Source organism: Artemia sp. Qi Xiang Cuo, chromosome 4 (assembly GCF_049724085.1).
Source record: "Artemia sp. Qi Xiang Cuo chromosome 4, ASM4972408v1, whole genome shotgun sequence".
In the NCBI taxonomy this organism is placed as follows: domain Eukaryota; kingdom Metazoa; phylum Arthropoda; class Branchiopoda; order Anostraca; family Artemiidae; genus Artemia; species Artemia sp. Qi Xiang Cuo.
This window is the reverse complement of record NC_142797.1, coordinates 10,688,328-10,703,789: the sequence shown is the minus strand read 5'-3', so window position 1 is coordinate 10,703,789 and position 15,462 is coordinate 10,688,328. Positions and strand designations below refer to the sequence as shown.

General features: G+C 35.2%; 1 protein-coding gene across 4 annotated transcripts in view; it reads left to right on the top strand.

Annotated features, from left to right (window-relative positions):
• The window catches only part of LOC148952777 (small ubiquitin-related modifier-like), a 68,843-nt gene extending 56,136 nt beyond the window's left edge, over positions 1-12,707 (top strand). For all 4 annotated transcript variants that reach the window (XM_089087422.1, XM_089087421.1, XM_089087425.1 and 1 more), the window contains exon 3: positions 12,462-12,707. In XM_089087422.1, the coding sequence (XP_088943548.1) occupies positions 12,462-12,596 (135 nt within the window). In that variant the 3' untranslated portion in view covers positions 12,597-12,707. The remainder of the gene's footprint in view (positions 1-12,461) is intronic.
• The last annotated feature ends 2,755 nt before the right edge of the window (positions 12,708-15,462 follow it).

Here is a 15,462-nt window from a genome sequence, read left to right as displayed (position 1 = left end):
CGATGTAATAATAAATTTTTCACCCAAATTAGGGGTTTACCCAAGGGTACAAGTCTTTCACCATTTTTGGCAACTTTTTATATGGAATTCATAGAAATCTCTGCTCTGGAAAATTTTCCGATGAAACACCGTTTCTGGGGTAGATTTGTGGATGATGTTATTTCTCTGTGGGAGCATGGAGGAGAGTCACTTAACTCCTTCTTAACTCATCTAAACACTTTGGACTCTAACCTTCAGTTCACTTTAGAACTAGAGCATAACCACAAACTTCCTTTCCTAGATGTTTTAATTTTCAATAAGTCTCCTGACCTTGAATTTTCTATTTATAGAAAGCCTACGCATAACGATAGGTATTTGCATTTTTCCTCCAACCACTCTCCCTGCATAAAAAGAGGAGTTGTTATTTCTTTTGTTTACAGAGTAATAAGAATATTCTCATAGCCTCACATATACTAAGAATTGAACTATATTAATGAAATTTTATTTTTCAATTTCTAACCAATAAAATTAATTGATAAAAATATATAAAAAATACGAAAAAAGGCAGAGGGGAGTGCATCAGGTCCACAAGCCCCAACAGATACCGTCCCATTGGTGGATGATAAGAAACTCTTCACTGTTCTACCCTACATTCCAAAATTGAGTGACAAATTGAAAAGAATCCTTAAAAAACATAAACTTAGCGTCGCCTTTAAAAATTCAAATATTACACAGAACTTTTTTAACAACGGCAAAGATAAAACCAGCCCCATTCTGGGTAGTGGTGTTTATAGAATTCCTTGTTCTTGTGGCTGTTTTTATGTTGGTAGAACCCAACATCAATTGGGGGAGAGGTTATCTGAGCATAAGTCCTCAATCGACAAGGCAATGAGGTTACGCCAAAGGCCTGAGGTTTTTGATTCCGCCTTGGCGGAACATGTGTACGAGAATCCACACCATTTCATTTTGTTTGACGAGGCCTCTATCGTTGCCCCCGTTAAAGGTCTCACGCAAGTTTTCAGGGAGGCAGTTGAAATAAAAAAGCACATTCACCAAAAGGTAGCTCTCAATAGAGACACTGGAGAAATTTTTCTAAGTCCCATTTATGACAAAATTATTAATTCTGATCGTTTTTACATACATCCACAAAGTTATATTGTGCAATCGAATAGAGTCTCTGATAGCAATCAAACTGGAAAGCGATCAGCCTTTAAAAGTGCTTTACGCAAAATGAAATTCTGAAATACCATTTAGACTTGTTTTTTTATTCAGTTACCCTTTCACTGTTACTAGGAAAGGGTCGTCCAATTTTAGTTTGGTGTTTTTATTTTAAGGTTTGATTTTTACGTTTTTATCAGTTTTATTCTGCACTGAGGACGGTCAAGCGGAGGTCTTGACCGAAATATTTGCATAATTTTTCAATTTTTTCACTGGCTGTTAATTGTCCTCGTTTTCTTCCTTTCTTCCCGATTTTTTGTTTATCATGATTAGCCAGTGTGGTCTCAGAAATTATTTATAAGTAATTAATATAGAAAGAAAGAAGAGTTGAAACTCGGATTACAAAATTAGCTGTCGCGAAAATATAAGCTATTGATATTATTTTGAATTGAAGAAAATATTACGTAAGTATGTTAACATAAAATTTACAAAAGCAAAAACAGCACAATAGCATCTCTTGAAATGCCAACCACTCAGAATATAAGAGGCAGGTCAACTCAGGTAGCAAAAAACAACAATGCAAATATGGCCGCCAAAAAGTCCCTAAAATTAAGACAAGGAGCCTTTGGTCCTTACAATTGAATTTAGAGCCATGTAGTTCCGTTTATTTTACTTTCATTAAGAGATTTCCTAAAGGCTGCTGAAAGGTGTCAGACGATTTTGCTCTCTGTTTCCTTCAAATTCAGATGTTTTGTGTGTGTGTGTACTAATAATAGAGATGATTCAGTTGGCAACAACATTTCTGCCGGAAAAAGCAGACAGGCTAGCAATGGTCTCAGTAGTAACAAGTCTAAAAATTCATTGCAGCCAGGACAGCTCTCTAGCGTTGTCTATAATAAATAGTCATCAAGTATTATTTGTACATTTTGTTTTTCCAGAGCAACTTCACATCAGCAACATCTCAGGAACGGCTTTGGGTATTTCTTTGAAACTTTCAGGTCATGTTGAGGGGATATTAAAAAGCTATCAGAGGTCAGCCAGCTCCTCCACTCTTAAAAGATACTCATCACCCTGTTAATACTTATCAAAGTTATGAGATAGCCTTTTTGTTCAAATTATTCAAAATTTCCTACAACTATTCCTCTAGGGATTATATGACTCCCCCCACACACAGCTCCCATGAAGGGTATCTTAATTTGGGTACATGTTTGTTATTGATTTTGGTCTTTCGTTGAAGAATCTAGGCTATTCCTCTGTACAAACCCCAAAATTCTTTCATTGTTACTGTAGCTAAGAATTTGTGTGTGCTAATTGATAAATTACTTTCAAATTTTACTCATACTATTAAATCTACCTGTTTGGGTCCAAAGTGGACTGATCAACACAGCCGATATTGCGACCCAAGAATGGCTAGAAGAGAACTTGGTTTCAGCTATATTCATGAGTTAAACTCTGATTCAGCCAGAAGCCATAATTTACTGTTACTGTTCGTCTGTGTGGATGTCTACATTTCCTTCTGTACTTGGTCCTGTTCATGTTCTTCATGAGAAAGCGGTAAAAGTTCTCCAGTCGGCTACAGACACTCCTGTTGACCTCCTTAAGATTAAAGATATTTATGTTATATATCTATCTTCGTTGGCATATCAAAGTTTCCACGAAGACCTCCCATGTTGTTTTTCTGGACTACTAAAATTATTAGGGGAATTCAATCTTTATACAGTTCGAAACTTGGAGGATGTGATGATTCCGGCTACTCCCTCGGTTGGTTCAGACTTTGTTCTGGTAGTGACTGAGGAAGGTACTAGTAATTTGGTTTCTGCTCAGATTTGTCAGTAACAAAAACTTGGCTGCTTGCAGAGGGATGTTATCATTTTCTTATGAAACGTATATATTAAAAATTTTTAAGTTGTTTTATGGCTTTTTTTGGAGGGGGGAGGGGGTGTTTTGTTTTGTTGGCATTGTATCCTCAATGATGTAGATAATTTCGTTTTGTTATTTATTGTCGGGTGATAGGAGGGTCGCTGTTTCGTATGGACTGTCGGTGAGTATACTTCTTTTCCTTATAGATTTATAAATTAAACATTGTTTAGTATTGTTTATGCCAAGTTTTTAATATTAGTCTTTTATTCTATGTTGTTTCCCAAATAACGGGCCGCTGAGCCCTTTGGGATATTGTTTTTGTTATTGTTATTTATGGAAATAAATGGAACTTGAACTTGATAATATTTTCTATTAATATTGTTAAGCTAAAGGAAACCGCCTAGACATTAAGACATCAGATTTAAAAAAAAAAAAATTACATTTCTGATAAAAAGCTAAAAATCCATTGTTCTGAAAGCAAACATGTTATGCCTTGAAGGAACAAGCGTTTCAGTTCAAGAAGGAGTTTTAAGGAATTTTCTCTGTTCGAGTTATGTCTTATCAAGAGTATAATCAAACGTTTTGAATAAGATAAGATATGTCTTATTATAATTAACTTAAGTCAGAGAAGGGAACACCATTCCCTGTTATATATTGGGGAACAAGTTGGTAAATTTTATTTGGGCTTAGCTCTGCTGTCCAGGTGGATAAGACATAGCTGAAAATCAGGGTGAATTGACTAACTTTGTCTCTCTATCAGTATGTATTGTTTCTGAATTAGAAAATTTCTTTTGAAAATTAAGCAATAATACTTCAACTCAAATTATTGACTCTACTCAGAAGTTTAAGGAATTGTTGTCAATATTGTTACAAAACTAATTTCAACATTCATAATAAAGTATGCTCAAATAAACACCTATATACATCGTCTCTTCCAACACACTCTCAATGGTATTTTTTTTTTTTTTGCTTTAGACGAGCAGTTACAAGATCATACAATATTAAATATGTTCAAAAATATTAATGAAATGTGTTAAATTTGCACGATTGGAATTTAGAAAAATTTGGGTTAAAATCAATAAAAAGGAAGGACTTTTTAATATTTTTTGGGAGGAATAGAAAGGAATGATTAGTTTTGAAAGGAAAATTACTCCCTTTTTCACAGGGGAGGGTTGCTGGTCTCGCATATTGCTCCTTTTAGGATTTAATTAAAAATTGGGTACTGTTCTATTATCCGGGCTCTTTTATATAGTGCTAGTTTTGTTAATGCTAATGAAATAAAATAAAATAGGATAAATATATAATATTTTAGAAACAAATTTGGGATATATATTTGCACATTAGGGGGAGGGGGGAGTAAAGCATACCATATATGAAATACGTAACATAACCTAGGTACCTTTCTCCCTCCTAAACCCCAAAAAACAACAATTTAAATACAGTTCTTGTCTTTGTTTATATCCCAGAAGGCATTGTAAACCTGTTTTCATCAGGCATCTCGATCTATTTCGTGACTGATATGCATTGCCGTATTCAAAAAAGAACCCGGTTAATAGAACAGTACCAAAATTTGAGATGAAAAATAAAAGATTTGGACGGTAAAATCTGACAAACTTTGCATCCATTGTTTCTGAATTAGAAAATTTCTTTAGAAATTATTGAAATAATGCTTTAACTGATATTTATACTTTAATTGATGATTCAACTGACTAAAACTAGCTTCGACATTCTTAGTAAATTATGCTCAAATGTATACGTCTATAGAGCAAGTCTCTTCCAACATGCTCTATAAACTTATTTGACTATCGAAATTTGGGATAAAGCAGCTTACCTAAAGGCATAGAGTTGAGAGTACAATATTTTAAGCTTGGTAGTGTAGTTCGGTCAACATGTGTCTTATTTCTAGATTTTCTTTAACAAAATTCAAGAGAATTCTGACTTTTTAGGACTTTTGAAGCGCCGGAAGCAGTAACTAATTCATTGAAAGCCACGGGAAAGCAGATTTATTTTGTGATTACCAACATCAAACGTCCGACTGGAACAGGATTCAACAATCTGACGTACATTATCATAGATTACACATTTATGTCTCACTGATTTTGCAGGGATGCTAGATTAATATGCAAAAAAAACTGTAATTATTTATAAGTTCCCGTCTGTCGAATCTTCTGATTTCTCAATTTACTTGAATGATACAATAGCGAAAAATCTGATTTGTAAGAGGAGTATTAACACCCCAATTCTTTATATATCCACATTTTGTCCAATAATCGATATTATTGTGCTAAAAGTAGAATTCTTAATCTAGTGTCTGAAAGGTTTCCAATTATACCCTTTATTAGTACCTGGAGTCAAATGACCTTTTAGGCGACCACCAATATTTAATCCATCGGAAATGTTCAACACTCGACTGCCCAGTGGCGGTCGCCCTAAAGGTCGTTTCACTCCAGGTACTAGTAAAGGTTACGGTTGAAACACTTTTATATACTTTTTCAAAGCAAGAGGAGAAGGTAATGGGCCTATGTGAGCCTACGATCATTGGATCACCATCTGGTTTAGGGATAGAAACGATATGGGTGGATTTCCACGTGTGCGGAAAGTTTTTAGAGCGAAAACAAAAAAGTTATGACTAAAGTTCAGCCTTTTTGGCAGTGCAGGACTTCAATGTCTTACACGGCTAACATCAGATGTGCTGTCAGGACCTATTTATTTGGTCATATCAAGATGCGCCTGAACTTGGAGGACTTTAGGAGTGGAATAGTTCACGCGGTCAAGCACAGTATCGGTTTGATTAGGGAGATCAAGAATTTCTAGTTTTATTAGAAATTCTAGTTCAACTAGAATCTAGTTTTATGAAGATGAGATGCATTTAATGCCCATTAATACTTTTTTTTTTCTGTGCATTCCTTTCTTAGATATGAGTTGTTCATCAGATATCGACAGATTTCTTCAAAAACCGCCTTTAAATGTCAATAAGTGTTATTGAGCCATAGATTTTTTTTTATGTTTGAATGAAATCGAAGTAAAAAAGAAAAGTATTGACAAGTAAACTGTCCTATTGAAGTGACGAAATTAACTTGATAATCAGAAAGGTATTAATTTCCAGAAATTTTACTGCAAACTTGATTGTTTTCATGTTTTGACAAATAAAAACACATTTTTCAAATACATACTACTTTTAATAAAAGGGCACGAGGGAAAAGGACAAATGGTTAAAGTTGGTTTTTTTGGTTTAAGTAGCGCTAGTTTAACCAAAGAAAATTACTAAAAATCATTCACCAAAACTAAGGGTACTGAAGAAACCACCTGGTTACAATTTTTACAATCCATTAAATTAGTCTCTTTTACAATTTCATTTTTTTTTTCATGCAAAATACTCAAATTTTCGAAAAAATTAAAAGATATGACACAAATTAAGGTGTTGCCATAACCTCCTAATTCCCTTAAATAATGTGTGTGATTCTAGGCTTTTGATGGATTTGAGCTGCTGCGAACTCACACTTATTTCGGTACTTTTTGTTTCTTTAGGGTTAACACTGTACGTCCATATCCCAAACTTTTCCGAAATTTCCCAAAAGAAATTTGTTTACTCGAAATCTTTCCAAAAGTTAACGTTTGTAAATGCATGAACGTTAACACAAAACAGAAATTATTAATTTTTGTTAAATTTAGTTTTGGGGAAGATTACAGCAAACTCTTGGAAGGACTGATTTGACATTCAGAACCTATCTTGTGCTCGTTTGAAGTCTTAAGTTTGCTCTTTTCTTTTCATAAATTACTTTTTATTTGATATTATAAAAAGTGGATAAGATATGCTTTCATTCCGTAGAATCTTGTATAAAGTTCTCTTTTTATCTTTATCTATGCATAATAGCTAAAATAGGAGCCGCCCTCTCCTCAGCTTCGGTGCAGTTAACTTTTTTACAACTTTGGCTTGCACTCGGACAAATATAAAAATGGATTCACTGTAGCACTCTAATGAATACACCCAACATTAAATGCACCACCTCCACCAAACTCCTGGATCCACCACTGACGTGCCCTCTGGGGAAATATTCTTTTAAATTTCAGTTCAAATATCTACCATTCAATTTCTTTATCAAAACACAATATAAAGAAAAATGTACATTAAATTATGTAGCAACAGAGTTGGTTTAATTAGTTTCTCTTTGGAAGCTGTTTTCCTTTAATACGGTTCACTCTCTAAAGTCTTAGATAAAACTCGGCATCAAAACAACCGTTAATTAAGTGCTTTGGCTACGTAGTTAAGCCCACCTTTTTTTCTTCTTTTTAAACAGTTCGTGGTAACGAACTGTAAGTAAGGAGCGACCCGGCTCAATGGTAACCGAAACTCTAGAAAACGGTATTTTGATACAAATAGATACTTCAAAAGAATCAGATTTTAATGTTGATTTCAAATATATAAGTTTCATCAAGTTTAGTCCTACCCATCAAAAGTTAGGTGCCTGAGAAAATTTGGCTGATTTTCGAAAAAGGGGGAAAGACCCCCTAAAAGTTATAGAACTTTAATGAAAACCACATCATAATATTTCGCGTATCAGAGAACCCTACTGTAGAGGTTTCAAGGTGCCATCTACAAAAATGTGGAATTTTGTATTTTTTGCCAGAAGAAAGATCACGGATGCGTGTTTATTTGTTTGTTTTTTTTTTTTCCCCAGGGGTGATCGTATCGACCCAGTAGTCCTAGAATATCGTGGGAGGGCTCATTGGAATGGAAATTGAAAGCTCTAGTGCCCTTTTTAAGTGACCAAAATAAATGGAGGGCAACTAGGCCCCCTCCCACGCTCATTTTTTTCCCAAAGTCACCTGATCAAAATTTTGAGATAGCCATTTTGTTCAGCATTTTCGAAAATATTATAAGTATGTCTTTTAGGATGACATAATCCCCCGAAGTGCCCAGGGGGAGGGCTGAAAGTTATGAACTTTACCCAATGTTAACATATAGTATTGGTTATTTGGAAGTATACAGACATTTTCAGGGGAGATTTTTCCTGGTAGTGGGGGGGGGGGTCGGGGGTTATGTGGGAGGATATTTCCATGAAGGAAGTTTTCATGGGGGAAGGGACATTTCTATGAAGGGGACGCCGGACTTCCCAGCAATATTTAAAAAAAGATCAGAAATTTAATATAAAAAAACAAGTATTTCAACTGCAACAGCAGCAACATCGAAACTTTAAACGAACAGAAAATATTACATATATGATTGGGTTCACCCCGTAGTCAATACCTCGCTCTTTAAGCCAAAGATTTTTTAGTACTTTCATAAGAGCTATTTATTCTAATTAACGGCCTTTGTGATTAAGCGGTCATTTTTAAAGAATTGGAATAAAATTCTAACTTTTGCTTAAAGAGCAAGGTATTGACTAGGGGGCGAACCCCCTAATAAACGTATTAAAAATATATGAATATAGAAGTTGGTTACGCAAGTTACGTATATTTATTACTAATAAAAACGTTCGTAAATAAAATTAAACAAGTTTCGAGAAAGCCATTTAACTAAATAAAAGTAAATTAATATGAAAATTTTGTTTTAATTATTCATGTACGGTGATCCAAGATCAAAACCTGCATTTATTAAAAAAATTTAAAAAATTTAATAAAAAAAACAAGTTTTTTTAAACTGAAAGTAAGGAGCGACATTAAAACTTAAAACGACCAGATATTATTCCCTATATCAAAGGGACTGTTCCTTTCTCAACGCCTCGCTCTTTGCGCTAAAGTGAGACTCTGTCTCATAACTTTATTTTTTAAAACAATAAAAATCTTTAGCGTAAAGAGCGAGGCGCTGAGGAGGGGACAGTCCCTTTCATATACGGAATAATTTCTGTTCGTTTTAAGTTTTAATGTCGCTCCTTACTTTCAGTTTAAAATTTGTTCTTTTTATATAATTTTTTGTAGGATTGATCCGATTAGACCCCGAAGCCGCGCCGAAAATTCGGCGGCGAGCCGCCGAGCTTGCATCAGCACGCTGACGCCGCCGCTGATTCTAGCGGTGGCGGCGTCACTCCGCAGCCGCCGTTTTTTTCTCTCTTTTTTGGTTATCGATATCGACCACTGGTCTTCCACTATCCGACCGTATAAAATATTTCTTAAAGGTTAATACGGTCATCGTAAGCTTGCCGTATAGATCGGGTCAGCGGACAGCAAAGGAGGACTTTTTCTTGAAACAAAAATTCCAGCTTCCCATTTAAAATTTTCGTAATTGTGATTTTAGATTTTTCGGCGGAAAATAATTAATTAAAGTGGAATCAGGCAATTTAGGAGGTGATTATTTGCAGCACAATCGATCTGTCTAAGTAAAAAACAATGTTGGCACAATGCATTATTTTTGTTTGTTTGTTTTTTTTCCATACCAGGGCAATTCGTATCGAAGGAGATGTCGTAGAAACTTCAAAAAGGGCTCATTCGATTGGAAATTGGAATAAGTAGTGCCCTTTTTAATAGTCGAAAGTGATTGGAAGGCAGCTAACACCCCTTCCACGCCCACCGTTTCCCCAAACACATCCAATCAAAATTTTAAGATGGCCATTTTGTTCAGAGTAACTGATTTCCAGAGAGAAAATATATTTTTTGAGGAGGTTACTCCCCCACAACCCTTAGGGCAAGGATTTTGTAGTTATACCCTGGAGGTATATAAGAACGATGTTGGCACAATGTATTATTTATTATTTTTCCTTTTAGACCAGGGCACTTCATATCGAAGAAGTTGTCGTAGAAACTTCGAAAAGGGCAAATTCAATTAGAGATTGGTGTGGCGTGAGCCCTTTTTAATAGTGGAAAGAGAGTGTAAAGCAACTAACACCCCTTTTACAGCTGTCATGGTTCGAAATACATCCCATTAAACTGTTGAAACGGCAATTGTGTTTAAAGCAACTGACCGTTCTAGACAGCAGATCGTAGAGAATGACAGACACCCTCTCGGCCCTGAAGGGCCAGTTTGTAATTTATGCCCCGGGGGCATATACGGTGTTTATAGAAAGCGTTGCCGTAGAAACTCAAAAAGGGATCATTAGTTTGGAAATCGAAAAGCCTAGTGCCCTTTTTAATACTCGAAAGTGATTGGAAGGCTTTACATTTTTATAGTAGAGATTGATGTGGGTATAATGTATCATTTTTTTGTTGTTGTTGTTGATTAGACCAGGGCACTTTGTATCGAAGGAGTTGTCGTAGGAACTTCGAAAAGGGCTCATTCGATTGAAAATATAAAGGGCTGATGTCCTTTTTAATTGTCGACAGTGATTGGAGGAAAACTAATCCCCCTCCCACGCCCACCCTCCCATTTGCCTTTATGTTTAAAAAGTTAATGTTGCCTTAAGATTAAATCAAAATGCACTGCGTTTATGCTAATTCCCAATAAGGCATCTCAGCAATATCCCAAGAACGACTGAGGGTATTATGTTCAAACTTTCAGGGCTTCTTCTGCTCTTAAAATTTGACCAAATCAAAATAGCGTAATTGTATCCAAGCTATCAAAGAAAGTAAACAAATTTTTTTGCGAATGTTATCAAGTTTTCCATTTCAGGTCAACTAGAGGAGGTATGAAACTAATTTAAACACTATTATTTGTGTCCAGATTTTTATAAGGGTCTGTGTTGTTAAATTTTGCTTAAAATTGTTTTCCAGCATACAAATAGCAATCCAAACTATACTTTCTTAAAAAAAAACGAAAAGATTTAAATTATGATTTTCTTTTTCACTGAAAAGACCATGTCAATATAAAACAAACAGAAATTAATTAAAAAAACTGTTTCTAAAAAATAAGTTTTTTCAAAGAAAAGTAAAGAACTCCATTAAACCAAAAATGAGCAAAAATAAAACCAAATAATCTACCAAGCGTGAAACTACCACAAATCAGCATCGATAAGTAAATGAAACCCAAAACGAACAGAAATTACAATAAATAACCGAGTCAAACTCAAAATGAGCAGAAATTAGGATAAGTTGGGCGCAAAACCCCTATGCCATCCCAAGGCCAGAACAAAATTTGTACTTTACTGAAAAAAAATACAAATGAATGTGCACTGTCAGTTGAATATAAATATAATTACATTTATTAATCAGAGTTTTAATAATACTTAATTTATTAAATTTATAAAAGCAACAACATTTATATTTTTTTTTTGAAGTTAAATTTATTTTCTGGCCTTAGGAAGGCATAAGGGTTTTGTGCCAAACTTACGTTAATTTTTGCTCGTTTTGAGTTTGACTCAGTTATTTATTGTTATTTTTGTTCGTTTTGGGTTTCATTTATTTATCGTTGCTGATTTGCGGTAGTTTCTAGCTGGGTAGATTATCTAGAGCTAGTATAGAAATATATCTATATAAATGAATTACATTTTTTTTTGCACAGATAGCAGGTCATACTGAACTTGAAGTAGCCTTAAAATTCGACTTTAAACGTTATAGCTTGAACACTTCTTTCAGAAAAGAATTTCGGAGGGTTATTCCGTGTTGATAAGAAAAGAGGGTAAAGGTACAGTTTAGTTCCTCCTGTAGTGTAGGGCGCAGGAGCCCTATGGTGAAGGTGCAGGTTTGTTCTCCCTTATAAAACAACTTATTTCAGCAGATACAAAGAAGAAGCCCATTTGCGGCATTCTGTGGGACCCCAAGGTCCAATACCAGTATCAGATCCCGCGAGTGGCAGTTTACGCTCGTCAAGTTCTAAACGGCTTTTTAGCCCCAGCTAAACGGCTTTTTAGCATGACAGGACTGATAGTGACTGCAAAAAGATCAATGGATCCAGGCAGAGTGAACAAACTCACTTTTGTTACATCAATTGTAACTGAAGTGATGTAACCGCTGATTTAAAATTGTTGGTGTTTTTAAGCCATGGTATCTGATTTGTATACAGTGTTTTTTCGATGTTGTTATTTTTTGTTTTTTTTCACTTCCTTTTTGTATGTATTTGATGAATAGGAGATGTTTGAAGTTCAAATTTTGAAAGTTATATAAACATTATCCCAAAATATTACCAAGAATAAAATGACAATACACGGGATTTTATAGCAACAATGCGATGTAAAACATAAACACAACATAGGTTTTCCTGGGTCAAGTAGCTAAAAATGAGAATTCTACTTGGTCTGACCGACGGTGAACATAAACACTTTCTGCACGGCCCAAAAAATTCCTGTTTTGTCATATTGTTCTTGTATGTTTTTAGCCAACCATTAAAAAATCCTTACTAAAATCAAGTTGAGGTTGAACGTGCTTGGTGAAGTGGAATTTTTGTTATTATTTTTAATCAGAAAAATCGGCGCGCCGTGGCGCGCCGCCGGTCTAAAATCGGCGGCGCACCGCCAAAAAAATTTCAGCGAGCCTAGCGGCGTGCCGCCGCCGATACTGAATCACACATTCGCCGCCGTCATTTCGGCGTGGCGCGGCTTCGGGGACTAGATCCGATAATATGCACCTCTAGTTAATGTTATGTTCTATATTTTCAGGACTTGCCACTCGAAAAACTACGTTTTTTATTTAATGGTAGAAGAATCAATGGTGAAGACACTCCCAAACGGCTAAAAATGAAGACCAATGACGTAATTGATGTGCTTCCGGTGCAACTTGGTGATTCATATTAGTTCCACTACGAGTTGGATAAAGGCCATTTGGTTCCACGTTTAACCTGAAGAAAATGTAAAGTCTTTCAATAACCTTTTATGCCTCTTCTATAATAAATTTTGTATTTTCTGTTTCTTTGTTTTTCTTAGATGGAGTAATATGGAGGCAGGAAACAAAAGATAAGGCTGCTGTGAAGACAGGGGAAATTTTATCCTCCATTTAAAGGTATATGAAGTCTAGATTTGGTTTGTTTAAAAACACTAGTCTGACTAAAAATTAGCACATATTGTCATCAGTCGTTTTCAAAAGTCATCATAAGAGTGTACTCTTGCGTATATATGCGTCAATACTAAATGGCTACTGAAAAATAAACCATCAATCGAATAAAGAATCAATAATAAATAATTTAGTTTCACAAATATAGTTAGATACTTGACATTATGTACGTATTATCTTATGCATATTATTAAATTTTATTTCCCCCTTATTATATTACATTCTATAGTATATAATCCTGTGGATATTATTATATTACGTAATAATATTAGGTTATATTATAGTTCTATGCATAACTGCATGTTAAAAACCAGAAAAGAGACAAGAAAAACTAAAAATTTAAGGGTCCTTAAAACCAATAGAACTTCAAATACAATGGCTCTTGTTGTCTTCTTTCTTGCAAATCATATTTTTAGCATTTACAGTTTTAGATCTAAAATCATCCTGAATTGAAGCTGTGTACCGTCAGTGGAGCCTTATTTTCGAACCCTTGCTTCTTAACCTTTTAACTCGGGTGAATACCTTGGATTAGAAATACCAATGGTCCTTGGAGCTTTATTCTCGAGCACCGTTCTATAAAGGCTAAATCGAGTACTCGCGTCTAGTATTGCTTTCAATGAAGATCATAATCCTAATTATATCTTATCTTGTTCCTTTTCTTTACGAATTCTATATTAAAACATAGTAACTTTTTTTTAGCCCATTTTCCATTGTCAAAATAAGTCTAAATGCGCACAAGCTCTAGTTCTGTGACAGTGCACTGTGCGAAAGAAAATAGCGGAGAATCCATGGAAAATAGTGTTGTCAATGATTCAATTGTTGGGTTAGATGCCCTCGAAACTAAACTATATACCCAAATTGGGTGCAACTTAGAATTCTAATCCTTTCGTATTTTTAACTTGTTTATTCGAAAAAATTGAGTGCATATTTTTTTTAAAGTATCATTTACAATTATTCCCATGTGAAGTCATACCTATGCAAGGGAGGGGGGCTTTTATAATAGACGTTTAGAAGAAAGAATAATGTAGAACATGCTGACGATGACTCATGTAACTTTTGGTTTTAACAATCCTCGATATAGCCTTTGCGTCCGGTAGTCAACAGTTTCGTGGAGGCAATGAACACTGTTGGCCTGAGCCTTGACTAAGTTCGGTGAATTCACTCATTGTATGAATACCGACAATAGTATATAAAACCAGTTATAATTGCTCACTAATAAGCAATAATAAAACTAATCTTGAGGAAAAAAGGGCTATATTTTGATAGGATTCAACGTTAGGGTCCCCAGCGTAGCCATCTTTACAGAAATAAATTAGTCGGTGATAAACTGCCTTACAATCGGAGATGGGGGCGCAGTCCCCAAATAATTGATTTTATTGAGAACTAAGAAAGAATTCAATAGCAAGGCCAGGAGAAATAAAGTCAAGGAAGGGCAAATTCCCAAGATGTATCTTAGAATAGCCTTTTTTTACATACAAAACTTAGAACTTCAGCAATAATTTCTTGCTCTCTTTTTGTTTAAAAAAACTCTTTGTTTGGTATTCTCATGGCCAAAAAAAAATTACCTCGCTAGATTTTGAGCAACACCCTTTTTTGTATTTTCAAAAAATTAAAATTAAATCTTTGCCCTACCAAATTATGCTAAGGAAAACAAAACTTGCATTAAAAAAAAAATTAGTCCGAAGTCAGAACACGTTGAATGCTCCTCCTCAAAAACATAATTTCTATCTCGAAATCAACTATGCTGAACGAAATGGCTGTCTCAAAATTTTGATTGGATGTGTTTGGGGGAATGATGGTCGTGGGGGGGGGGGATAGTTGCCCTCTAATCACTTTCGGCTATTAAAAAGGGTACTAGAACTATCAATTTCCAATCGAATGAGCCCCTTTTGAAGTTTCTACGACGACCCTTCCATACGAAGCTCTAAACGAAAAAATAATAAATAGTACATTCTGCCAACATCGGTCTTATGTGCCCTCAGGGCATAACTTAAAACCCTTGCCCCGAGGGTTGTGGGGGAATGTCCTCCTCATAAACATATTTCCTATCTGGAAATCAACTATGCTGAACAAAATGGCTATCTCAAAATTTTAATTGGATGTGTTTGGGGAAATGATGGGCGTGCGGAGGGGGGCTAGTTGCCCTCCAATCAATTTTGATTATTAAAAAGAGCACTTGCCCTTTGAATTTCCAATCGAATGAGCCTTTTTTGAAGTTTCTACGACAACTCCTTGTATAAAAACCTTATATGCCCTCAGGGCATAACTTAAAACCCTTGCCCTGAGGGTTGTGTGGGAGTGTCCTCCTCAAAAACATATTTTCTATCTGGAAATTGACTACGCTGAACAAAATGGCTATCTAAAAATTTTGATTGGATGTGTTTGGGTGGCGGGGGGGGGGGCTAGTTGCCCTCCAATCACTTTCGACTATTAAAAAGGGCACTAGCGCTTCGAATTTCCAATCGAATGAGCCTGTTTTGAAGTTTTTACGACAACACCTTCTGTAAAAAAAAACCTTATATGGCCCCAGGGCATAACTTAAAACCTTGCCCTGAGGGTTGTGGGGGAGTGTCCTCCTCAAAAACATATTTTCTATCTGGAAATCAACTA